This window comes from Rissa tridactyla, chromosome 8 (assembly GCF_028500815.1).
Source record: "Rissa tridactyla isolate bRisTri1 chromosome 8, bRisTri1.patW.cur.20221130, whole genome shotgun sequence".
NCBI lineage: Eukaryota > Metazoa > Chordata > Aves > Charadriiformes > Laridae > Rissa > Rissa tridactyla.
The window spans coordinates 42,674,068-42,700,014 of NC_071473.1; the positions used below are offsets into that span (position 1 = coordinate 42,674,068).

Consider the following 25,947-nt stretch of genomic DNA (forward strand, 5'->3'; position numbering starts at 1 on the left):
CCCAAGCACGTGCTGGATGTCCACTCCTAGGGGCTTGAGCACTTCTGAGAGTGCTATGCTCCAAGAAAGCGCTTGAAGGATGTACCCTTTATGGATAGGATCCAATGTACCTTTCCAACAAATCGCCATTCCTGTGTGCAAGTGTGCGCACGTGTGTTTTAACACACAGAAATAAAAACATGAGTTTTTGTAAGTGTAGGCTTTGGGGCTGAATTTACCCAACGTTACTGGATATGTTTAGGATAGATGCCTTAAAACGTCTTTAAAGTCAATTAAGAAATACTTTCGGCATAGTTCACATTTGTGTGCAGCAGACTGTAATACTTTCTAGAACGGAGATCTTTATTTCTTAGAATTCAGTGAACTTTCAGGTATTGTTATAGTGGCATAGATGTAAACAAGAATAAAAGTATTTAGCACAAATGATGCACAAATTATGTCAGACAATTGGAAAATCATATATATTTATTCATTTTTTAAAATAACCCAGGCACAAGTTTGCAAGTACATAGAAGTACATTCTTCAAATGAGAGCAAAAACTGAGTAGCATATAGCAAGAAAACACATGACAGAACATCTAAAGTAAGTATAAATAGTATGAAAATTTTCTAAGTCTACAGTGATATCTACTATGAATACGCTTGTCAGCATTACAAGGCAACCAAAGAATACATGTAATAAATAGAATAATAACATGAAATTTCTAAATAAGTTTATGTTAGCAGCATATAGCAGCAACTGTCTAAGAACAGAAGAATGCTTGTACACTGTATATACATGCACATATATACAGATACAACTGGAAGGCCACAAGAACAAAAATACCCTGGGAAAATGATGAAGGGAATTTTTACGTGTAATGCACTATATAAACACAATGTGTGCAGCAGCAAGCATCCAGCATGTTCATGATAAAAATCACATCCACAAGTGAAATCACAGTTAACTCTTCATCAGACGAAGCACTTTCCGTGCTGTACCCATATTCAATTATTCTGTCCTATGCCATTCATGACATATGGAGCACATTTGGATGCTAATCTTAGGAGGAATCAGGACCCCTTGATTCCCACGGTCTGACAGGAGGAATCAGATCTCAGATTTGAAGGAAAAATACCTATGCAAAAAAATACCCATGCAAAGCCTGAGGGGGTGAAAACCAACAAAGGGCTCCTATTTAGCCAAAAGACAGGCTAACAGGAATTTCACTTTCCTGTGGGGCAGTCCAGTATGGCAGCCTCACTTAAAAAGCTTTAGTTTGCATAATGGAGCAGTCCTGAGGATGTGAACTAGATTCCTTTTGGATGAACTAAAAGATGTGCTCCAACCACTAGTGGCATTCAGCCCATAGGACCAAACTAGAGACTCCCATGTACATGGTGTGGAGATCAAGTCCTCAGCACCAACAGTTTCAGGCTACAGATCTGATCCAGCTGAGCTAATTCCTCACTGATGTAGACACAGGCGTTGGAAATATACAGAATAAACATGAATCAACAAGTACTATAACCTATATTTACCATGTAAGAGATTAGTCTTATTTGTTCTTACTTGCCACTATCTGTAAAAAGAGACTTTCCCTATAGACGGTCTTTGTGTTTGCAGATGTTTGTGTGCATGTGACTGTGTATGAGGAGGGGACAGATGAACAGCCAAAAGAACAATGAGCACATGCTTTTTTTTTTTTTCCCCCCTATTTTCCCCTCCAGCCATCCTCAGAAATATTATTTTCAGGAACAACACTATGAAAAAACTACAGGCATCTTAGCCAATCTTCTACATGTGCAATTCCCGTTAAAAAGATACTCCCATAAATGTCAAAAATTTCTGATTGCTGCCCTGCCAACATCTTGACACTATCCGTGTTGATAAAGTCATTCCCGATGCTACACTCAGATGTGAGATCTCCTTATAACAGAACACAGAATTGTGACTGTGAGCACTAGAGTAGGTTCACAAAAGTAAGTTTAACTATTTCTGGTATTCCAGTGAAAAATGTCAAATTTAATAAACATTTCCTGACTGTTTTCAACAATTTATTTGCTGCCAGCTGCTAGCAGCACTTGCAGAGATCCAGCAAAGTGCTCTGGGCAACACATGATAAGAGAGAAAGGAAAAGCACCACTTCTGCTACTTAAACTAAGTTTACACACAACTTACATTATTTATTATAGTGCAAGAATAAAATGTGTAACATGCTATCATGCATAATACATGGTAAGAACATGCATTAGTTCAAGTTTACAGTCTCTTAATGGCCAGTAAATCAGAACAGCAGTGGCAGATGCTGATAGCTGCATATCTTGAGGAATTCCCAGAAATAACAGCAAGCAATGCAAAAAAGATGCAAAATCAGCTGTTTAGGACAGCCATAAAACGGTGACTCTTTGTGAGTTGGTCTTACAAACAATAACAAAACCCAGTGATATCTTTCCCACTGCATTCAAAGAAACTGAGTTCAGCACCTGAGGTAAGGGTGTGCCTCAAGCAAGATCTGTGCTCCTGACTTGAGGGAGCGTCCCTGCTCTGGCATTCACCACTCCTCACCCCCATGTTAGCATCACCACTCCCCTGGCCCCACAGAAGGGGAGGATGGGGCAGACTTTGTGCACCTCACAAGCTGGAGAACATACTACATCCAATGGGGCTGGAAAGGGCCCAAAGGGGAGCCTGTGAAAGCTGGGGGAGCAGGCCCAGGGACAGCTTCCGCAGAAGCCCTGTCTTTCAATGGAGAGAGACCCTCTCTTTCTCTTTCAGCCCCTTTCTCCCCTAGGACTCCAATCCAGAACAGACACATGAGACTTCTGTAGATTATGCAATACGCGGTTTACAAAAAGCTTGCTTTTGTCTGTGTCACTAGCTATACGTCACAACAATAGCCAGAAAATATATATGAATCTGGTAGTTGGCTATTTACCATATAATTCTTCACTATCCCATGCTTAAGTCACATTCCGCTGCATCCTCTCAGAAAAGAAGGAGCAGAGTGAGACACATCTGCTGAAAATGAAACACTTTCTCCTCAAAAGAACTATGCTTAGTTAGGAAGACTAGGCCTTTTTCAGTAAGTACATACTCTCTGTTGTACACAGTACATCGCAATGCCCACAGACAGCTCCTGTGTGATCCTTTGGCACTAACAGAGTTTCATGTTGTGGGTACCTGAAGGTTCACCAGAAACAAACCCCGGACTTGCTCAAGCAGAACTCAAGACATATGCTATTTCTGAGATATATGCAGGAAAAAACAGTCAGCAAAATATAAACATCAGTATGTAGAGTGCTTGTGATTTTCTACTTCCTAAGGGCACTATACAGTTATAATTTGAGTCAATTTAATTCTTACTTACCTGGACATGTCCTCTAGTTGAGCATCTGTGCTCTGCTGCCAGCTATCTTTGTGTGGAGTCCTACTTTTGTCCAGCCCACAAGCAGGTGAATAAAGACCATCTCCATCAGCTCTCCAAGTGTTGGATGGGCTGCTCTTTATTAGGCATGCAATGCATTATGCACATATGATACCTCTTAGACAAAACACTGCTTACCTTAGTACCCAGGAATGCAAAGACTTTACTGGGATGGGTGCTGTATTCATGAACTTGCCAAAGTGATTTCCATCAGTTTTGAATTGAGTCCTCATAGATTCCTAAATCAGTGAGTCTTCAGATAAGCTGCGTCAGGCTGACTTCTTCATCCCTGGTGTTGTTTATACAGAAATCTTTAACAATACAGAATTTGGCCTTAATTTTTCCTGTGAAGGGCATGTTTTCTCATTGCTGGTAATTCCTACTAGAGAGAGTAGGACAACAGTTCTACACATGAGCTAAAGGCATTTGAAGAAACAGAATACTTTGGAAAAGTATTTCCAGGAGAGATCAATGGGTACTCCTCTCCTAAAGCACTTTAGGGACATTTTATAGAAGTTGGAACACCATCTGCTCCTAAGTAGAACTCTTCCTCAGTCCTTCCCACTTATTCATGTAACTGATACAAGCAGTCTGCAGATGGAGCCTCCCAGCCCAGATGGAAAGGGAATTTGGCTGGATACATAGACTTCTTTTTTCTTTCTGTGAGGAGGCCTTGATATAAGCAGAGGGATGTGATCTGGACATCTAGTGGGGATGAGAAGGTTGGGATCATGTCTGCTGTGTTTCTTCGGAAAAACAAAACCCAGGTTTTTATGTTATTCATTTAATTACCTGTGAATTAGTAATTAGCCAGTCAAAAAGATTCTTTTTTTCCCTAGGAAAATTTCTGCTCCTATTTAGAACTTTTTTCTCCTTGAAAAAAAAAAAGCAAATCAAAAGGTAATGCAACATGAAACATATTAAAATTTAAACGTTCATTAAAACCAAGGCTACAGCAAGCCAAACAATAAATGCCTTTTGTTTTTTTCTCCTCAAAACTAACTAAATTGTAAAAGAAAACATTTGGTGACTACTTAGCTGATTGATGGCAAAAAACCTGCCAAATTATTTGTGAGTATTCATCTATTAGCAGCAATGTGAAGATCTATTTTGAAAACCTCAGGTAAACTCCCTACTTGTTTTATACACATGAGTAGTTGATTAAAATAGGACTACTTGAATGAATAAGCAATTAGGATCTGATTACATTCAGGTAAACTGTAGTAGGCTTTATTTTAAAGAATTAATAAATGATTCTCAGCTGATGTCTTAACTGCTTTCAGAAGGTGAATCATCAAGGTCTCTTACTGCACAGCCAAGTAGTGAGATTCTTTCTTCAGTACCACAGTGCTGATTTTTAAAAGATTTTGATGAAGTAATTTCTTTGTAGAATCATCTTTAACTCAGCGGTCACAGTTCCTTACTCATATAATAAAAATCATGCAAATGCGTGTTCAGTTTATGCTAAAGACAGGCTCATTTAAATAAGGGAACTGATGTTCATTTACTCTAGTGTGAATGAAGCCTGCTGCAATGTTTCTAAAAGTGTATCTGCTCTTACTGCAAATCCAAGCAGAAAGCAACACTTTTACTTTGCTCTGTGACAACTGTACTCTAACGATGTTCTCAGCTGTTCTTAGAGCTGTATTTTTCTTAGCTAGCCTTTGCATCAGATATTGTTTCATACAGCACGCAAGCTCTCTACAAAGAGCTTCACTATGAAGCACAAATTTTACAACAGATTTATGGCAATTTGGCAAGTCTTAATTATTTTTAAAACTTTCACAGGCTTAAAAACTGCCTTGCATGTGAACACAACTCAGGCAGAAACCTTATGCTGTGCTTGTTGGAGTGAAAGACTATGCTTCGTGAGGATACTCCTCATGTAAGTCTGTCCAGCCCAACCTCACTTTCATGTGCAGCACTTTCATAGTAACTTTTTATAAACCCAAAGACCTTCTAAATGCAAGTTCAATTTGACTGATCTTGTCCTTTTCAGCTGCTCTTCCCACAAGGGAGCTGTAGGTTTTCCCAGACTGCCCTGTACAATATGTGTGGAGCATTCTCCCCGGTTCTGAGTGTCCTGCATTCTTCAAATCCTGCATTAGAAATTTTTAATTAGCTTTCTGTCTATCCAGCCATCCATCTGAACTGAAAAGTTGCATATGCATATGGCAATAAATCTAGCTCACTGTCTTTTGCTGCTACAACTTTTCATTCATCCACGACCCTTCCCGCTCTTGATTTCATCCCATGCTATATTAGCCTACAATTGATTTTAAACTCCGGGGACAAGAAGCAGCCACTTTAAATTATTTTTATATTATAGCATTGCCTGTAGCCTTCAGATGCTTTGGTCACCTCTTCTGCAAAGAATTATACAAATACATTGCAAATGAGACTATCTGCCTCAAGAGCTTACAAGAAAGTCAGTCAAGACAGGGAGTAGGGAAATATTATTGTTCTCCTTTTCCGAACAGGAAGGTGAGACATCAAGCCGCACAAGAAATCTTGGACAGAGCCTGTATTTGAATATAGATGTTTATCCAGGATCATAAGCATGGCCCCAGCCTTTGTCTGACAACCAGCATGAACACTTACAGCACTAAAGTAAGCAGTGAAATCTGAGCTATACTAAAAGTAAAATCAGAAAGCTGCATTTATTGTAGAAAATAGAAGGAGCAAGAGAGATGATCACCTACCATCACCTACCAAGAGGAACAAGAAACCAATGATCAGGAGGAGGAACACTGGTTAACAGATTTCCTCCCTATCCTAAGAGTTGCAGCTGCTAATAAGAGAATATATATGCCATGAACATATAAAATATAGATTTATATATACAAATATACAATAGCAAAGAGTCAGTATACAAATACTTACATGTAAAAATAGCTGTTTACTTTCCCCTTTTCATGATTTACAAAAGCATACAAAGTTTCCTGTTGGTTAATGTTTAAGTAGTGTGAATAAACCCTGTGTGTCATGTTCCACACATAATTCTTTCAAGTGTTCACAGTATTGGCTATTACAGTGTTAAATCTGACATTCCAGATGTTAAAATATTCATAGGACATATTCTAAACTTACAGCATTAATTTAAATACAGTTTAAATAAAACTCACATGTATAGTTGAATTATGGTCATATTACAAATGAGCCTGCTGCAGTTGAAAACTTTCCATGAGAATAAGCTTGGGAATATATATTTCAACTAGAGATGAGCATATTTTAAAATTCTTGAACTGCCTCTTGATGTGCAGATAATACTGCAAGGTGGTGAGTTCTTTCAACTCCATCTGAAGCAACGCAAGCTGAGAGAACGCAGTATTACAAATTATCCTCAGTAGGAAAGCGGATGAACAGAACAATTCTCCATCAGATCCAGACATGCTGTCACTTTCTTCAAATACCCAACAGACAGGAATAAATGACAGGTACCATTGCTTTTGTGTTAAGAATAAATGCTCTGTAGCATTCTTCATCAGGGAAGTGTTTTATGGACTAAAATTAATCCTCACAACTCCCTTGTGAGGTAGGTAGATACTATCCCCATTTTAAAAGATGGAGAAACTGGATATTTAAAATGAATTATGATGGCTGCATGGGAAATACTGTCAAAATATCGGTATTTAGATGGTGGACCAACTCAAAGGCACAACTGGAGCAAATGGAGATGTTCATGAGACAACTTTACACTAATCAGCTTGCGTACTGACAGCAGGCTTGGTACGACAGCCAAAGGTTCATCATGGGCTGCAAAACACTGTCTTTGCTAAGTGCCACACTGCTGGAGCTAAACTGTGGGACAACAGCCTCAAAAATTACAAAGCACATAATCCAAGATGGTGCAGCCTGATCAGGGTGGAAGGAAGCTGCATTTCAGAAGTTATGAATCAATCAGGAGCCTTGAGTAAATAATATATTCTCATGTGAGAGCTGCGTGCAGTTCAAGAACACGTTTAGCTCATCTCTAATTTTACCATATATGCAAGTGCTCAAATATAGCAATGTATTCGGGTATTTTTTAAAATTTACTCACTCATAGACCTTGGAGGTCTATATTTTTCCTCATATTTCTTGTGTGGAAAATTTCTACTAATACCACAAATGGAACTAGTGCTGCAGTACTGCAAATGAGCTGCAAATACTAATTTTAATTAACTAAGGTGATGGACAGGTTTTAAAAGACCACCGTATTCTCTGTGTGCACCTGTACATACAGAAATCTCATCTGCCTTTAACTGCTACTGCCTTGAAGTAAAATCCAGTTTAAGTATAAAGTGCATTGTGTGGAGTAAAACCCTAAGAAATAACAAACAATGTGTCTGCCTTCCAGAGATTGATTAATTTTGCTTAACAGCTGAACCATCACCCTCTTTGTCTTTTAGTTTTTAGTTTAGTGTTACCTAGGCTGAGAAAGGCCAGCCAGATGTAAGCAAAATTATTGTAAACTGAGGCATTTTTGTAATATGCTGTTAAGGGAGAGTTAAGAAAACCAGTATCAAGACACTGTCCAGTTGGGGTGTGTAAATATTATTGTGTGCTTCTTTGCCCATTTAGCAAATACTTTCTTTTCCGTGATAAACCTGTGGCCTCCATATGGAGCATTTTCATGCAGAAAGTATTCCTCACACTCGTCTCTTCCTGGCTCATAATAGTGGTAGGGAACTTTACGAAAGCCTTCTGACCTAGGGGAAAAAAAGATACGCTTAGGTATTATTTCCAAAAAAACCCAATATATACTGCATCTGAATTCACTGAAATCCCTTCCATGTGTCAGCACCTGAGCTCCTTTGCTAAACTGTATAAGGGCTTTCATTACAGCATGATTTGTATGAATTTTCCTATAGAAAATTAAGCTACATGTATCTCTCAAAATACACTGATCTTATCAGTCAGTAAGAAGCTGATGGGCCAGTTCTTATGGGTACTGCACATTTTGTTTAACCTGGGAGAACTCAGTCCGTAAGGCTCCATCCCTAAGCAAAGTCTTCTCATTGGATAGTCCCAACTCTTGAAACCAGTTCTTGAACTGGCTGAATAACGCAGTTATAAGAATAATATACATTATAAGTAGGTAATGCAGTCAGAATTGCAGCTTTAACGAAACCCATCCTTCTCTGCTGCCAATAGGCTGAAGTGCTATCATGCTGTTAACTGGTTTTACATCAGGGCTATGCAACGCCAGCTCGGCTGAACTCTGTGAGGACAACTTTAGCCCTGTCACCCCTCATCTCAGGGCGTCTACTGTGTTTTCATAAACAAAGAACAACATATGTTCGTTCCATCTGGATGACTCACTCAATCAGTGAGATCTGCAAGTTCTAAAAAGTCAGTCTCTAATGTTAAGATACCCTAATTAAACAGCTGTGACTCAAATTCTTTTTTTTTTTTTTTTTTTTTTTAGGGTCTGCCAGGAATGAGTCCCACACTGGAGTAACACAAAATGTGGAGTGATGGTCTGCACAAAACTTTAGGAGCTGAGGACCCACTGGACTCGTTACATGCAACACCTGAGCCAGCCTAGGCACAGAAGAATAGATTTGTACTAGTGTCATACATTGTTTATGATGTTTCCTGCTTTTCTGAATGAGGAATAATTTCATTTTATATTTTGCTACCATATAGTAGAGATTAAAGCATTTAATGTGGACTTCTAAAAATTGTGTTCAGAGTTATTCTTCTGACAATAGGATTAATCCATCGTCACTGTAAGGTCACTAACAGTAGTTGGCTGGAATTTATGTCAGTTTACTGTGATAAAGCTTGCAGGACTTGTTTTATTATCTAATTAGAAACCCCCTACTACTCAAAACAAGCCATATATAACCTAGGAAGTTCAAGTAGGCTGCTCAATGGTGATGAAATGTAATTTCAGGTAACAATCCTGGGCCAACCACTTTCTTTCAGTTCCAGGTGTATTTGGTATTCAGAGAACTAATCTATTAGTATTTCCTCTATAGATTTCTTTTAGCAGTAGAAGTAAGTACATTTTGTCAGAAGAGTATGAACATACTTTATTTCCAGCTAATTCAGAAACTGCAGAAGATTCTTGATTAAAAATAGTTCCTTACGACATCTGATGTAAGATTTCGTAAATGTTTTTATTTTATCAACAGCAAATGCCATATCAGGACTAAATACGCTGACAATAGTGTCACATCAATGCAAAACACTGGGAAATGTCTGCCTGATCCATTTTTGGGGTTTATGATATTAAAATCAATTGTGAAATTTTGACAAGACATCAGAATTGCAGATGCATGAAAATAATTTCCTGTGATCTTACTTGCAGTAGGTGTCATTTATCATCCCATAGACGTGAATTCCATAGCAGGCATCCATAGCCAAAATTAAGGTAAACCAACCCGTACTGAGATACGAACCTGACTGGACTCTGTAAAAATAGAACATACACAAAACAAATTGCAATGAGAAATTATCAACACTTTATCAAAGAAATATAATCTATTACCTGGGACAAAAGGCATTAAGCAACTTGACAATCTGTCAAAACTATACAATTATTTTGAATTATTTATAGATATGCTCTCATTCTTGCCAGCTTGGGGCCTCAAGCTATTGTCCACAGAAAAAATACCATGTTAAATATCTGAAGTCAAACAATGCATCTCCTATAAGACAGAAAAGAATTTATTTTTACATCTGAAAGACAGTAATTAGTAGAGTGTGTAAAATGAGATAAAGTTCGCCAAAAAGCAGACTACTGGCAGAGTTTGTGCTGTGTGCATGTGAGTATGCACCATCCTCTTCCACAAACAAATTCTTAACCTCCAGTGGACTAGCCTCAGCTTGAAAATTCACACAGTAATGAAACTCTTAAGGACATTTTGATAGAAAACCATCTAATACAAGGCTTTGAATATCCCTTTACATAAGTTTGTGTTATCATTCTTTAAGATAACATGGCAGAGGACACAGTGCCCAGATCGATAACCTGTGCTCAAATAACTAGTTACATTAAATCAGTCCAAAAGTATTACCTGCACGAGTGAGAACAAACGGCATGTGCAAGGATTTGTCTCACACGCTGGCTATGTGAACAAACGTACGCATTGTTAATTGCAGACCAGATCCTGTTCACTCTGCTCACACAAGCGTTACCAATCCGGTACTGGGAGTCAACAGAGCTACCCATATAACCTGGGCAAGCAAGACTTACCGCTTTAAAACCTCATAAGTAATAAGAACTCACTTAGTCCTCACTGCTTACACACTGGTTGAAGTCCAGCTTTGTGCATGTATAGTTTTCAGTCTGACGGAAATCAACGAAAATAATTACCTTAAAATTATAAAGAACTTGTCCAATTTCTAAAGAAAGCTATACAAAAGTCAAAACCATCTTAACATAGCCCCATATTTGTCTCAGTTTGAGAGAGTTGGGTGTGAGTGAGAGCAGGGGATAATTTAGCTTTATGCCACATCTAATAGCTCTTAGCTTTTGGGTACAGCAGGGACCAGTCTGTTCCCCATCAGAAGTTAAAGCAGCCTAAGATTTGAACACAATTAAGTTTTGCTACAAAAGAACTCAGAAGTAGGCCTATGTATGGATCAGTTATCCCCATCAACAAAATCTTCTGAAAACATTTGCATCCTACGTTAGGAATAAAGCTTTTGTGTGGAAAAAAAAATATCATATAGCAATTTATCCAGCCTATAAGACCCAACTTCCCTGTGAGACAGAAGAACCAACCTCAGGTGTTTCTTCCTGGTTCAGAGCAAAAACGTACTATGGTCTCCTGCCTCCCCGGTAAATCTGCCAATCGGTGGCTGTGGCTCAGATTCTGTGTTAATTCGTTAATTCCTTGCTCTTTCTTGTTGAAGTTTGACTAAATACTAATTAAGATAATGGGTGAAAAAGTAGTTGTACAACCTTTATATGACATTTACCTGACACATATAGGACTGAGATTCGCGTTCCCTCCCTGATGAATACCTTTTATTATGGATAGTAGAAAAGCTCCAAGAGCTTTACATTGCTAAAGAAACTCCAGTACACTCCAGCTTAAACAAATCTTATTTTTTTTAGTGACAAACAATTACCTCAACTTCCAGAGAGTTTTATTGTGCTCAAGAACACTCAAAGTAGTTTGGGCTACATCTTTTCTTCCTTGCCCATGTCTATCATCCTTCATGGGTTAGCTGGTATGAACTTCTATCCCTACCTTCCCTGAAACATCCTTATCCTTAGGATATCTCCTAAGTATGTGTTCAGCTGCGTTGGTATAGGACCATTCTGAAAACAATAAATAAAGGGTTAACTCAGCACTGAAGAGTGACAAGTGGGAACAAAAGGCAGGGTGTCAAATACCTGCATTTCATTAGGTGGACACTGAGTATAATTGGGCTTCTTTACTTGACACCTTTACAGCTGAAACTGTACATCTGTTTATCTGTCCCATCAGGATCTTCATTTCTTCAAACAGAATGTTCTGCTGCTGTCTAGCACAGAGAATTCCCCATCTGATTCACGTTATTTCAGAGTAACATTCTGCCATGATAAAAAGCTGCTTTGCTTCTAACTTGCTTTCTGCTCTTGCACCAGAAGAACACTAGCCTTCAGCTTTTAAAGCCATTTAGAATGATAATAACCATTTATAAGAACACTATGAAGATCAGGACCCTTCCGATAATGGAGGTTTATTGGAGAGTACTATATTGACAGTAGCATCTGAAATTTGCTATACTCAGGAGGAAAAAGGAATTTTAAAAAAGAATTAATCAATATTTCATGTCTTGTTTTAACACCATTGGACCTTAGTCTTCTCATCTATATACCACACCGGCAGGATAAATAAAAACAGCAGAGTGAGTTCCCAGATACCTTCCCTGGGAGATGAAGTACATGACAGAATACAGATTATGTACTTTAAAACAAAGCACTTACATTCCTCTCATTTTTTCCTCTGAAGATACATAGGGATACAAGGGAATATACTTAAGCAGTGGGGATTCTGGATGATTTGGTAACACCTTAGAATTCAATCTGATACCGTAAACATACTTGCAACATTCTAATGAAAGCAATATTAGAAATGTGAAAACAATTTTAGCTGTCCCTAAAAAGTCATAAATCTCTGAATACCTTTTAAAATATCATCCCATAAAACTGTAGTGCAAAGCAATGTCTCAGCCCTTGCTGTTATGCTAACACCGTGCACTCAATTTCTTTCTCTACAGGAGAGTTTTACATGTTTTTTGGACAGGGCTTTTTTGAGACTCATTAAAAAGAGTTCCTCTTGTTACTGTAATTGCATTCAAATTTCAAATTTTACACAACAAGAAGAAAAGAATTCTCCACTTACGTGTAGCGTAAGGCTATGTTACTGCACAAATCTGAGGGAAGGAGGACATTAATCCCAAAATAGGGAAAACAGGAGTTTGTTAAACATCAGCCGTAGAACTACTATAGGCAAATCTATTGTGATATATGTGTGTGCAGCAAATCCGAAATTGTTCCCTATGGCTCACAGTGACTTTTTCTTATACTCTAAAATTAATGGGGCACCATATCTAGGCAGGAAATTGTCTCAACGGCTCAGGAGAAAATAATGCACTATTTTTCAAAAAATGCATTTAAAAAGAAGATGGTTTTGCTTTCAAGACATGATTTACAGCTGGATGCAGCAATAAAAAGGCAATGCTCACAAAAAGTTACTTTGTCTGTTTGTCTTGAAAATGAAAGCTTATTTTGCATACTTCCTACATTATTAGGATTCTTAAAGAAATGTTAGTTATTGGGATGTAATTCATTCTGTTAAATACCATCCAGCATGTCAGAAACGTACATAGGCATATGCTTAACATTAAACACATGAAAATACCAATGGAACCCACTTAATTAAGATGCTTGAAACAAAGTATGTGACTGCCTATCTTGCTCGTAGTGAAGGTTTAAGTGCTTAAAATGTCATTATTTCATCTCAGAGTATAAAAGTAAGCTCCAGGATTAGTAGTTTCAAGCCTCAAAACATAGAATTTGCATTTTTAGTAATGCTTTCCATAAACTCCAATAGAAAGAACTGACTATAATTTCTCACGATACCTTAAAAAGGAGACTTGCCACCTACATTTTGGAAGGAAATGGTAAAAATCATGTTTAGGATTGCTAGAATTGTAATGTGTGATATATAAAGCTTTAATTAAAAATTAATTAAAAGTAAAAGCAATTAGACAGGCTTCTTTAGCCTTAGCTTTCCAACATTCTACAAAAAGCATAAGAAATTGATATAAAGAAGATGGAATAGAGAGTGCCCCATAAAAATGTCGGCGACTGAAATTCATCTTCTTTGACATCTATAACGATGCTTTGATGTAGGGTAAATGAAGGAAAAACTAGTTCCTTCTCTCATCAGGGGAAAATGGAGGAGCATCAAATATTTTCTTAATGATCAAGGGCAGGTGAGTTCAAATTGGGTAAAAGTTTTGTTGTCACTTGAGTTCTGATTTTAGCGTAGAATTCCAGGAAGTTCTTTTCTTTGTTCAATTGTTCCATGATTTTTTATGTGCACAATCAATTCTAGCTCTATGGTTCAATGGACTGCAATTTCCAGTGGGGACTTCAGTGGTAAAAAAAAATAAAAAAGGAAAAAAAAAGTTTGTTAAGGTGGAGACGATCTGTAGACAAGCAATTTCCTGTCAATCTGATTGCAGAAAAGAATTTAGAAGCCTATTTTTAATTCTTTGCTGGGAGAAATTAAAGAGCGCAGAAGGTCAATTAAGAGTACTAATTAAGATGAAAAATGAAGAAATTTAGGACTTCAAGAAGCTATTAACAGACAGCTTGCCAAAAGCATTAACTAGACATTTTCCTTTTTTGCTTTATTTCAAAATATTGCAGTAAAATAATATTCAACAATGACAGACTGAAATGACAAGATTCTCCAGGCCAATTAATTGACAAAAAATTTTATCTTTTCATAAAGGCTGCTTATAAACTCCAATCCTCAGATGACCCTCCTACCAAACTACGGAATCATCATCAGCTTTATTTGGAGCAGCTTGTCAGGCCCCTTGATTAATAAATAAGTTTAATAAATAATTTGATTAATAAATAAGGGTCTTGGTCTAAAGAAACTGAGAGACCTGTAATCCACAGAGCAGAGGCACAATGTGAGATGTCCTTCCAACATGATAAACGATTTGTAAAAATGATTCAAAATAAACATAAATATTTTCAAGAACTGTGTCAAGATTAGCTTAGACTGTGTTCACGTAGACATGTCTCTGGTACTTATTTGTGTCAGCAGAGCACCAAGATACTGTTAATCTTCTGGGAGGGGCTCGGTCTACTCTGGTGTTGCCTGTCCCTCTGCCACTCACCCCATGTCGTCCTCAGCTGTGACCGACCCTCGGGAAGGAGGGTAGAAAGTACACGTGCCCTCTGCACTCCCTTCTTAAAGACAACCAGCTCTTTTTCTGCCTGGGTTACTGGAGGTTTTTGCATTGCCGAATAACGGTACGTTTCCTTACAACTAAAAAAATGGAAAATTTATCTAACAGCACAAACCGGTGATCCGTGACTTAATTCCATACTAACCAAATTAATGCTACCATTGTACTTATGTTGACTGAGATTTCTCTTCTATTTCTGAGGACGCATCTCTGAATATAGCTGCCGAACAGCTCTTCATCTTTGCCAAATTAAACGCCCACATTCCCCACGTCACAGGTTTGGTCTATGCCTTCCTCTTCGTATCAAAAGTAGACTTGTAAATGACAGATTAGAATGAGCTGACAGAAAAATGCCCCCACCCCTGAGAGAACGGCAAGGCTCCTTTTTCTAGCATCTCCCCTTTGAGGAGCACAGGTACTTCTCATGCCAGAAAGCTGTTTTCTTGAGAGGAAAAAAAGGAAGTACATTTGGCACAGGAGAAGGGTAAGACTCTAAATGCTGAAGAATATTAGCACTAGCCTTAATTCTATTTTCTGTAAGACTCGGTGCTTTGTTGCTAATAATTTCATTATATATTTTCTGCAGAAAAAAATCGCACAAGAACAGCAATGAAGACGCAAACACAGAGAATTGATTTCACCTGGTAAAAATGGACGCTATTTCTGCATTATAAAGATGATACCTGTCAGGCAGTTGTTTATCATAATTATTCATTCTTTTGCGTGTGTGTGTGTGCACTCATGTGCTTTCTCTGCATTCCATAACAATGCAGGACATCTAATAATAAACACCCATGCCCCTCTAGCAGTGAGCAGACTGTCTCACACATTCAAAAGCCCACGCGGCGCTTCAGGTCATTCTGAGAAGTGAAACATTTAGATGTGGACAGATGTTTTATTATCCGTCATGTATGGTTTTATGCAAAGCTTAAACAAGTGGAATGCATTATGAAGAGCACAGACCGCATTCCAAATTCAGACAGCGGCTGCGCCCAGAAAGAGGTACCTGGGAATGGAGAAGTGATGCACTCCTGCCAGCCCAAACTTTTGGTGGATCATCCTTACCGTGAATACTGAAAATAAACTGCAGGTTTATTCACATGGCGTACTCTCCAACTAATCTCCAGAAATATAGGTTTTCTATCTATATTAATACTGCACCAATGGAACACAGAGAAAAAGAGTCCATTTCAGTTGAATTTGCTATAAAACCACAGTAAAGGCTACGCCTAGGTCACAAACTAGCCCATGAGAATCTCCCCTCACAATCTGATTTAAGAAGAGATGTAACAATTAACAAATCCTACCTCAAAATGGCCTTGAAAAAAAGACAGGAAGGACACTTTTGAATGATCGCAAAAGGGATCAGAGAAATGATGGCTTTGTATTTAACTGCATCTAATTTTAAAAAAAATACAACTATGTGACTTACTGTTTACAATTTTTGGCAAGACAGGCAAAAACAATATTAGAAATAAGGAAGAATCAGTTACTGCAATTACTGAAATCCATGTGGCATCTGCTTGGGTATGTAATTTATGTATATAGTTCTGATCTTTGTGGGGTGTATGTATTTATTTTTTTTTCTTTCCTCTCTTTCTCTACTCTATTCAATATACGGATGAAAACCTGAAACAAAGGGAAAAAAAAAATGCAGCTTAAAGAAATTGACTTCTGCTGCCCAGGCTTCTGTAGTTTCCTTATTTCTGATTCCTTGACCTGACTTTGATGTATCTCAGCTCAGTTGTGAACTCAGGCAACAAGAGAAGGAAGTTATTTCATCCAGGCAGAGAGGGCTCCTTCAGGTGCCTGTGCTGCTGAGCTCCGAGGAGAAAAGCAGAATTCCTCTTTATCAAGAGTAATCATAGAGGTCCAGCTTGCTGCAAAGCATACAGAAAAGAAACAAGACTAAAGAATTATAATTGTAAACTCTACCTCCCCTGCTGATGGCCATATGTATGTATTATTTTGAGGTGATTCTCATGCAAGAAAACCTGTGCTCATCTTTTCAAGTTGAATGACATCCTCTGCAGAGAACAAGAGTTGCTAGCCGAATTTCTTACAGCAGCTGGGCTTCTGCAGCTCGCACTGACTCTTCAGATACAAACTGTGCTCAGATACAAAAAGTGCAAACTGTTTACAGAACAGTAAATCCCAATCCCAGGATTTTTCTTTCCCCAGTCTCTTCCCTAGTCCTCCTGTTTCCACATTTTTCTTTCCCCAGTCTCTTCCCTAGTCCTCCTGTTTCCACAAATACTTGTTCTTTTTCTTTTTCTTGAATCAAGAATTCTTTTTTTCCCTTTCTTAAGTACAAACTGTGGTCTTCATTGATGTGCTCAAGTTATTAGCAAAAGATGCCCTTTTGTAAGTGCCCTGGTTGCAGTTGCCACCTGAGATGTGAAGTCAAGCAGTTTACGCATGAATTACCAACAACCTTAACCCGCTGGAGGTGTATTGTGCAGAAGGAGAAGTGCATGGTGCCGCACATCTCCATTTGCACTTGGCTTTCATTGCCGAGCAAATGGGTGTTTAAAGCAGAAGAGGATTCACAGAAGTGTGGACCATTACAACCATGCAATTACATTTGCAATGAAGGGAAACTAAATTCACACAAGCAGATTTGAGGGCTAAGCTGTTGGCATCTTTACACAGCCATTTTTCTCTTAAAAAATCACGCAAGTAAAATTCTCTCCACCCTTAGGGTGAATGAGCTTATCAGGAAACGCAACTTTTCTGGTCTACGCCAGCACAGCGCTTGCTCCACAGTACAATTACTTATGCTCGTGGTGGTTGAAGCAAATGGGAGCTAATGCCAAATCTGCTTTCCCTGGGCAGGACTCAAGCCTGCAAGTTAGTTGTGGCACCATGGTGTGCTCCTATTCCGCCGTTCTCCACTTTCCATTGCCCTGTGCTAGGTCAAAGTCTTACTGCAACCCCTGATGCCTGTGACAAAGGGAGTGACGGCTGAAACCGTGACACAGGTTTCGTGACTTGTGCCACGGGCCTCCGTGGGGCAGCTTTATGCACTCTTCTCCTCAGCAGTAGCGGCATCCAGTTTGCTGAGCACTGGTTCAACATTTTCCTACAGCATGAAAGGGAGTCGAGAAGGATTTAGATTTTCATCTTTTGTAACCAAAAATTAATCAAAACTCAAAGTATGCCAAGTGGAAGAAAAAGAGACAACAGTGACTCTTCCCTGAATCTACATTTAAATCAATACTTGCCATCTTGGGTCTGCACATTTTTCTCCAGGGAGGATGTAAACTAAACAGATCTGCAGTTAATCCAGGATCCCCAAAGAGAATTAATTAAGCAGGCTTTCCCACCCTTTTCTTTTGGTATTAAAGGGCACTTGCTACTCCTAGCTGCATATTTTAATGAAATCTGTTGTAGGTAAATACAGAAGAAATTTCTTGATTAGTTCTTGCCTTGTCAAGACAAGATACCGAAGGGAGTTCATCTTACCTTGGCTGAAGGCAGCTTGATTTTTTCAGAAACATTTTCTATTAGTTGGGGTTTTTTTTTATGTTTAAAGCAAAAAATATAAGACAACTTTCTAAAGGTGCACATTGTATGTTTGTGACATTGGGATGTGAGCAGAGGTTTTTGTAAAGGTTTTTTTTTTTTACTGCTATGGTGGAAATGATCACTACCTCTTTGATATTAACACGGAAGGGAAGGCAGTGTTACATTTTTCTCCCAACATTTCGCATTTATCTGGGAACTTAGCTTTTCACCAGGATGGATGGTCATCCAAAAAAAGCTTACAGGGGCCCAGCCATAATATTAATGGGAAGTTTAATTTCTGAAAGGAAAATAGGCACTGAAAAAAAGAGAACTCAAACCCCACAGATAAGACCTTCATCGGTGCACGTCCCTCTATCAACAACTTGTCTCTCCCCAGCTGTGGTATTCATAAGAGTGTTTCCAGGTATTCGAAAATTAATTCCTAATTTGTTGCTAAATTACTTACTGGTTATTTACATTACAGTAGCACTGCGAATTCTCACTGTGCAAGGCACTATACACCCACATGTGACAGTCCTTGACCCAAAGAGCTTAACTGTGAAATAATCACGAGAAAAAGATTCTTTGGAGAATGCACATATCCTTATCCCCAGTTCTCACAGGGAACAGAGGCATACTGAGATTTCCTCCCTTACATTTAAGGCATGTATATAAGCAGTAATTTAACATGCATGCGAAGGTCTGTGCACCAAATATAGCAAGTAGAATGGAATAAAATAAATGCAAGACCTTCTAGTACTGTTCCACAGAAACTTCCTACAATACTGTATTGTGTTATAAAGCTACATTCTCTGAAATTGAATCCAGAGCCACAGTGCTCTTCTTTACACTGTCTATTTGCACAAACCAAAAGTTCATTTTAGATTATGGAACATCAATATTTTTAGCAAAAATGAAATCTTAAATCCAGACAAATTATTCTGATGTGGAAAAAAGGAGGTAAAAATAGAACTTGCGTGGGTCTGAATTTTAATTCAAATGCAAGAGGCTATAATGTAACCCATCAGTCAAGCTTTGAAGATGAACTGCTAATTAACACAGATGTTGCCTTCCCTTTTACTACTGCAACTTTTTCCAGCTTAACTTTTCCTTAAAGTAAAAAAGGAAAAAAATATTTCTCTTTCCTTTTCTTTTTTTGACACCCAGTTTAATGAAACACCCAGACATATACAGGTATCACACTTAGTTTCAGTATTAGGGTCTTGCTTACTCTCTCTATTCCATCAAAACGTCTCTACCCGTTCACTGCTTTCTTAGTTAACTCACCTCTGTCCAACTATCTAGAAAGAAGCAAATAATCCTAGCCTCAGAGCTACTGGAACTTCCCCTACCTTCTCCATGGCTCTGTTTACACAGCAGCTGGCTCTCCGATGGGCACCTCTCTCTGACGTATATTGTGGACAGAAGAGGTCGAGGTCTAATTGAAGTCCCACCTGAAATATAGGGTCCCAAATCCTCAGGACATGCAAGATTAGCTTTTATCTTTCCCCTTCTGCTCACAAAGAGACACTGCATTTATGCAGCAGGGTCTTCTGAAGGCCAGATGCCTGCAGCCACCGACACCAATATTTACACTGAAGGCAGGACCTTGATTGCAGACAGACATACTCAGCAGAACAGAGAAAGAACAGTGCATTTTTTTCTCTCAGATGGCAGCCTTCAGATACAGCAAACAACTTAGAAAAGCAGAAGACTGCTCAGGAGAAGCTCACAGGAAGAACTATGGATCAGAGTAGATCCTCTTCTAGCCCACTGCACGGTTCCTTCCACACTGGACGATTTCAGATTATTTTCTTCCCATATTCATTGAATAGACTGCAGGAGGGTAATTGTGCAAATGGAAGCTGGGAGAAAAATCTCCATACTTATTAGAATGGCAGTGAAATGCTCCAAAGAGAATTTTTATGGCTTCCCTGCTATCAACTGAAGTAGCAAATTAGTTAATTTTCCAAGTCTTTCACAATCCAGCTTTTTGAGAATAGTAAACTCAATAATTATCGGACTAATCATCTAGCCAGCTCACTGTCAGTGTAAGCTAATGCCTAGTAACCCAGTATGGTGAAGAATTCTGTTAGCTTTTTCCAGTGAACCAAAGTTATTAGAACACATTAATGAAGCACGACGGTGGTCCTTTGCTTTATAAATACATGCTCTGATTTCTTCTCCACATATTCCATTGCTCTCGGTGATATCCCCTTTTCAGTGATTCCCAGTATCAGCTAGTTCAGACTTGGATATGCCGCCAGTGAAGCTCTGCAGGCCAGCGGCTCTTTAGAAGGCCGCAAACGTGACAGCGTACATCAGAGGAGGCTGTTGCTGCTCTCTGGGCATCAAAGTTCAGGACATCACAGTTAACCGAACTCTTATCTATAAGATTTGCATGACAAACATTAAAACAAGCTAATGCATTACAAGTAGAAACTACAGCCCACTTGTTACAATGTAGACTCAACACTACGTCTTTTTGGCACAAAATTGTACAATTTAAAGCTGCCAAAAATCTGTTATATAGTTACACTACAGAGAACCCCAGGTAACACTAGTAGCTGCATTGCTGCAAGGAATACCAGGTTAAAAATTAAAAGTTCAATCACACACAATAACAGAGATAGCGTCACAATTAGCTTTACAAAACAGCACCATTCTTTACGAGGCTTTTTCTTTGCCTCTTCATGCCATTTGCCCGATAAGCCCTTGCCAACAAAGACATTATACTAATTACAATTAGTTATACAAAGTGTGGGACAACTGAAATGATTTATTGATTTTTCCTCACAAAATAAACCTTATTTTGAATTCCAAATATACTGTAGGAAAAATAAAGCAGAAGCCCCAGATGCCATGTTTACTGCAGACATGTATGAAAGTGAATACACTTATAGAGGCACTGAATCCATTTACAAGTTTAATCTTACAGTAGTTTGGAAAAATCATTGTGGAGTAGTTTTTATGCAATTAAATTCCTTTTCCCCTGAGCAGAGACATTTAAGGTTCAAAGGCAAGAGCTGAGCTGTTTTCAAAAAAACTTAGAAGTACACTATCTTCCAAACAATAGTTAAAAAAGAAAGTGTCCAGGCCAACAAATTAAAGTATGCATGTTTGTCATGGAATATTAATGCGGCACTGTCTATGTTCGCATTTGATATAATCTGTTATCTACATGCAATCTGAAGAGATGAAAGGATATGAAGCTGTGTTAAATATTTTTCTGTCTTAAATATCAATCGGTGGTAACTACCGCTTCATATCTAGACACGGAAATCACAAAGGAATCTTTTTGCTTCAGTTCTTTGGGAACTCATTCTAAGCATTTCTGCAAGACCTTCCTTTGCCCTCCACCCTGCAACATCATGAATGCTCCTCAAATCATACCGAGAATTTGCTCATCTTGTGAATATCCTCAGCGTTCAAATGTATTTCCATGAAGGATGTGCACGGACTGAGAGCCTAAGCAGAGTACAGAGCTTGATCCTTCATGGGGACCCTCCTCACAAGTCTGTATCTTAAATTCCTTTGAAGTTCCAAAAAAATACCTAGACTTACTGAAAAAATGAATAGCTGATCCAGTTTGATGTTCTTCCAGTCCTTTGTATATATGCCCCACCTCCAGAGCTCCAACTCACTCGAGCACTTAGATATAAACCTTCCGTAATACAGACAATGAATATATACAAGTAAATAGGCTTAGACGCAACAGCCACACTCACAAACCAGCAGGTTTACCCCCTGATCTCAACAGTGCCTTTTGCCACTACACTAGCCATTTTGTCCTCAGTCTTGACAAGAGAAGGCATAGCACTTAGGCAAAATACATTTCTTCTCTTTTTTCTGGTCTGCAAGTCAGCGTTATCTTATTAGGTCCACTTCCTACGGCGTGCTCAGTCTTGCTTATCAGACACACTGGAAAACATTTCCAATAATAAGCCACCAGAAATCTGCCTTCATATCTGCTGTCAGGCTACATATAACAGAAATCTTTTCATTTTGGTTTTAAAGTATTGCTTCATTCAACAAGCCGACTGCAGGCTGACACACAATCTAACCTAAAGGCTATGGATCAGCAGGTAAATGCAGAAATTCTATTAGTTTTCAGACCTGAGGTTTACGCCTTTCATTTCAAATGAAATCAAAATCCTACACATGAATAGGTAAAGCACAGAGTAAAGATCCTTTCTTAAAACCATCCATTACTTATTACATGAGTGCGAGGAAGAAAGCAGTTTCTGCATCTTGTAGATACTGTATTTCTTGTGCTCAATGACACTGGCAAGGATGGTAAATAGCAGACATAAAAGAGATCCATTTTGAGGAAAAATTAAAACCATGACGAACATTATTTTAGGCAATGTGCAATCCTGCACAGGTACAAAGACAGGCATATTCAGATATGCTTGGTCTTAGCAAAACCTCTCCAAGCTTGTATAAATTGGACTTCCTTACCTAAATCTGAATTTAAAAGTCGTAGGCAAACTCGCCTGTGCTTTAGGGGGTTTGGAAATAAGCATCCTCATTTAGCAACAGAGGAAGGAAATAGTGCAAAAGTGTGTATTACAAAGTATCCAGAATGTTTATGAAAATATTTCTTTTTCCAAACTGTAAGAAAAAACATCAACAAAGAGAGATTTCATTCCTTTGTTCCTGCTATATGTATACATACTTTTGATACGCAATCAGATTTCCTACCCGGCTTTATATATAAATACAAGAGATTTATGGATGATTGACACCTGACTTCATTTTACCGTTTGCTCTGAAGCAAATGGTAAAAGCATATGTTCTCTAGAAGTTCTCAGAGCACACGCGTCAGCATTTTGACACAGTATACAGACTGAATCCTCAAATTAATAGCAGTGACTATAACCCACTTCTGTTGTGGTCAGGCAGAACTTCACTGAAGTCACTGGAACCACTTCTGCTAAAGCTGAATTTCTCTGTGAGACTGGTATATTGTACAGTATACAGGCAGAGCATCTTTTGGAGATAAGGCCCAACCTAAACCTGTGGAATGGACACACCTGCATTCTAGTTTTGTGGCTCAAAGATTGTATTATATACACAGTTCCTGTATAATTATGCCACACACAGTTTTCCTTCAAAACAGTGGACGATGATTGTCTTAGAGCAAGAAAATCCATTGTGATTACCTAAGCACAACTGTGATCACACTAATAGTGCTTTTTTGCTGCATGTCCTGTTCTGTGCATTCAGTTAAGGAAGCTGTTCCATGGTTTTGCTATTTATTCAGGAAAAAATACAGAAGGAAAGCATTACTTTTTCTTCTTTGAAAAATTAGCTGTAATATTTGTCTTTGGAATATGGCATTAAACAGTGAAGAAGCTACTCATCTTGTTGGGCTCCCTCTTTCTCATTATACAGCCCTACTCATATTTTTCCTTTGTATTTTGTGTTTATTTGTATTTAATCTGTATTTTCCTCTGGCAATAGGTTTGATAGCCTCTTGTTACATTTTGCGCTGATGCTATCTTATAGCTTGATGATTACAAGCGAGTTGGTGTTCTTTATCATAGCTCTTAGCTATTACAATATTCAGTCCTCATGTATGGATTTCCCATACGTTTTCTCCAAGAGAGGCAGAATTGTAGCTGTTACACAAAACTGAGAAGAAACAGAAGTCTACACAGTGTGAGATTTCGCCTTACGTGTTCAGTCAGATCAAGAAATGTTACATCAATTGGCTTAGAGTAAAAGCAAACAGAAACCTCAAGATGCAATGTCTGGGTCCAGCTTGCAGTTAAGTCCAGTAAGCCCATTAAATCACAGCTTACAAAGGAATACAAAATAGCCATGATCATTCTGTTTTATCTCACAGCAGATGATAATAGAAATGCTCGTTTATCTTGCCCTTCTGACAGGTATTCAGCACTTCGCCTGATTCTGCATAAGAACTTTTGACAAGGAAACAGTGCTTTGTACTCTCCAGTCAAAGGCTGACCTAGATGGTGCTTAAAAATTAACATTCTGTTGGGACATACTAAAATCAGGGCTCCAGAAAGCTAATATAAAATATAGCATCTCAGCTGGCACCATTGCTTATGTAGTACCTTTCATCCCAAAAGGTTCTTGGTAGAATACAGACACACGGACAAATGCAGCCACTTGTGGGAGACTGTGGAAGGGGTTTAACAGCATGGCAATGATAAAGGACAATGTAGGATGAGGATGAAGAACTATGTATCAAGTAAACTCCCCAACAGCATGGGAGATGCTTGTTCAATGCAGGCAAGAGAGGAATACTGATATGGAGCAGTTTCCTAATGCATTCTTGAATTGCCTTGGAAATCGCTCATCTAAGTATTGACCGGATTCGACTACGTTTAACTTGTTTGATCTGATGACATCAGGTTATATGGCTGCAGTCTGTGATAAGAAGCCAGTGATAGAAATAAACTGTAGATCTCAGAAAAGCAAAGCAAGAAAACCCACAGCCCTAAACCATTCATATGGAAATTATTCAATATAAACAGGTAATTTCTTCTTGAACTGCTCATATAATAGTCTCTGTCCATCTATCACTATGAAAACTACATGGATACACAGATTATTACCATATGAAACAATGCAGACATCTTACTCCCCTCACAGGTTTCCTAGCATTGCTCAGGGCTTTGCTATTTTAGAGTAATGTCATTATCTTTTATCTTTATGCTGTGTAGTATTGTCCTTCATTGTGCAGTATTCGTTACCACACACCCTGTTATGCACTGCCTCTGCAGATGTCTATAATATGCACAGATTAAGCTAATCGATTTACTGATACCACAGATATACCTTGCACTTAGATCTATCACAGGCGTTCCTTATGCTTACGAGACAAAGCAAATGAGTTATCTTTTATATACTGGAGGATCACTCTTTGTAAATGTTGAATGATTTTAGTGGTGACATTATGACTTTGTTTTTCTTCAATTTGTTCCTAAGAGGATGTATGAAATAAAAATTTCCTGGTAGAGGGAAGGAATATAAATTAAACTATTTTATGAAAGCTATTCCTTAAAATGACTCAGACAATAAATTTCAGCAATTGTTCAAGAGCAAAAGCTTTTGTAAGTACCTAAGAACAACAATACAGGTGGAGGAAGAAGAGAGAACACCTTCAATTGAGACCATTCAAGTTTGCCATTTCCTTGTAGAAGCATACGCAGAGCTGCTCTTCAAAGAGGGAACTGTCACTTCTCTGGGCCTTGAGTCATGCTTTGCTCCTGTTTTACCTTTGTATTTTTATTTGGTTTAAGTGCATGCAAAGGATTAGTTTGAAATGATGCCTGTTTTCACACACTGTGGAATGAGTTGCCTGTTTCTAACATTCAAACCACAGTGTAGACTAGACAGCCTCCATAACGTTTAAACAGAGTTTATAGAGGCTGTAAGCAGCAGCTGGAGTGGAAGTGTTTTGTACAGAGAAGTGTCTGTAAAGATGCTAGATGTTATCTCACTCAGTCCTCAAATACCACAGGAAATGAATACATAAGACAAAGCTCATTTCATCCAGTAAGGGTTTTTTTTACTTACTTTCCCTGAGATTTCTAGAGTTTCCCTTTAAGAAGAGAGTCTGAGATGACGGCATAAGAAATAC

General features: G+C 38.4%; 1 protein-coding gene across 1 annotated transcript in view; it reads right to left on the bottom strand.

Annotated features, from left to right (window-relative positions):
- Positions 1-213: 213 nt before the first annotated feature.
- The window catches only part of ST6GALNAC3 (ST6 N-acetylgalactosaminide alpha-2,6-sialyltransferase 3), a 234,584-nt gene continuing 208,850 nt past the window's right edge, over positions 214-25,947 (bottom strand). The window contains exons 4-5 of the mRNA XM_054212584.1: positions 9,700-9,807; positions 214-8,098 (exon numbers count right to left, since the gene is read on the bottom strand). Of these exons, the coding sequence (XP_054068559.1) occupies positions 7,912-8,098; positions 9,700-9,807 (295 nt within the window). The 3' untranslated portion in view covers positions 214-7,911. The remainder of the gene's footprint in view (positions 8,099-9,699; positions 9,808-25,947) is intronic.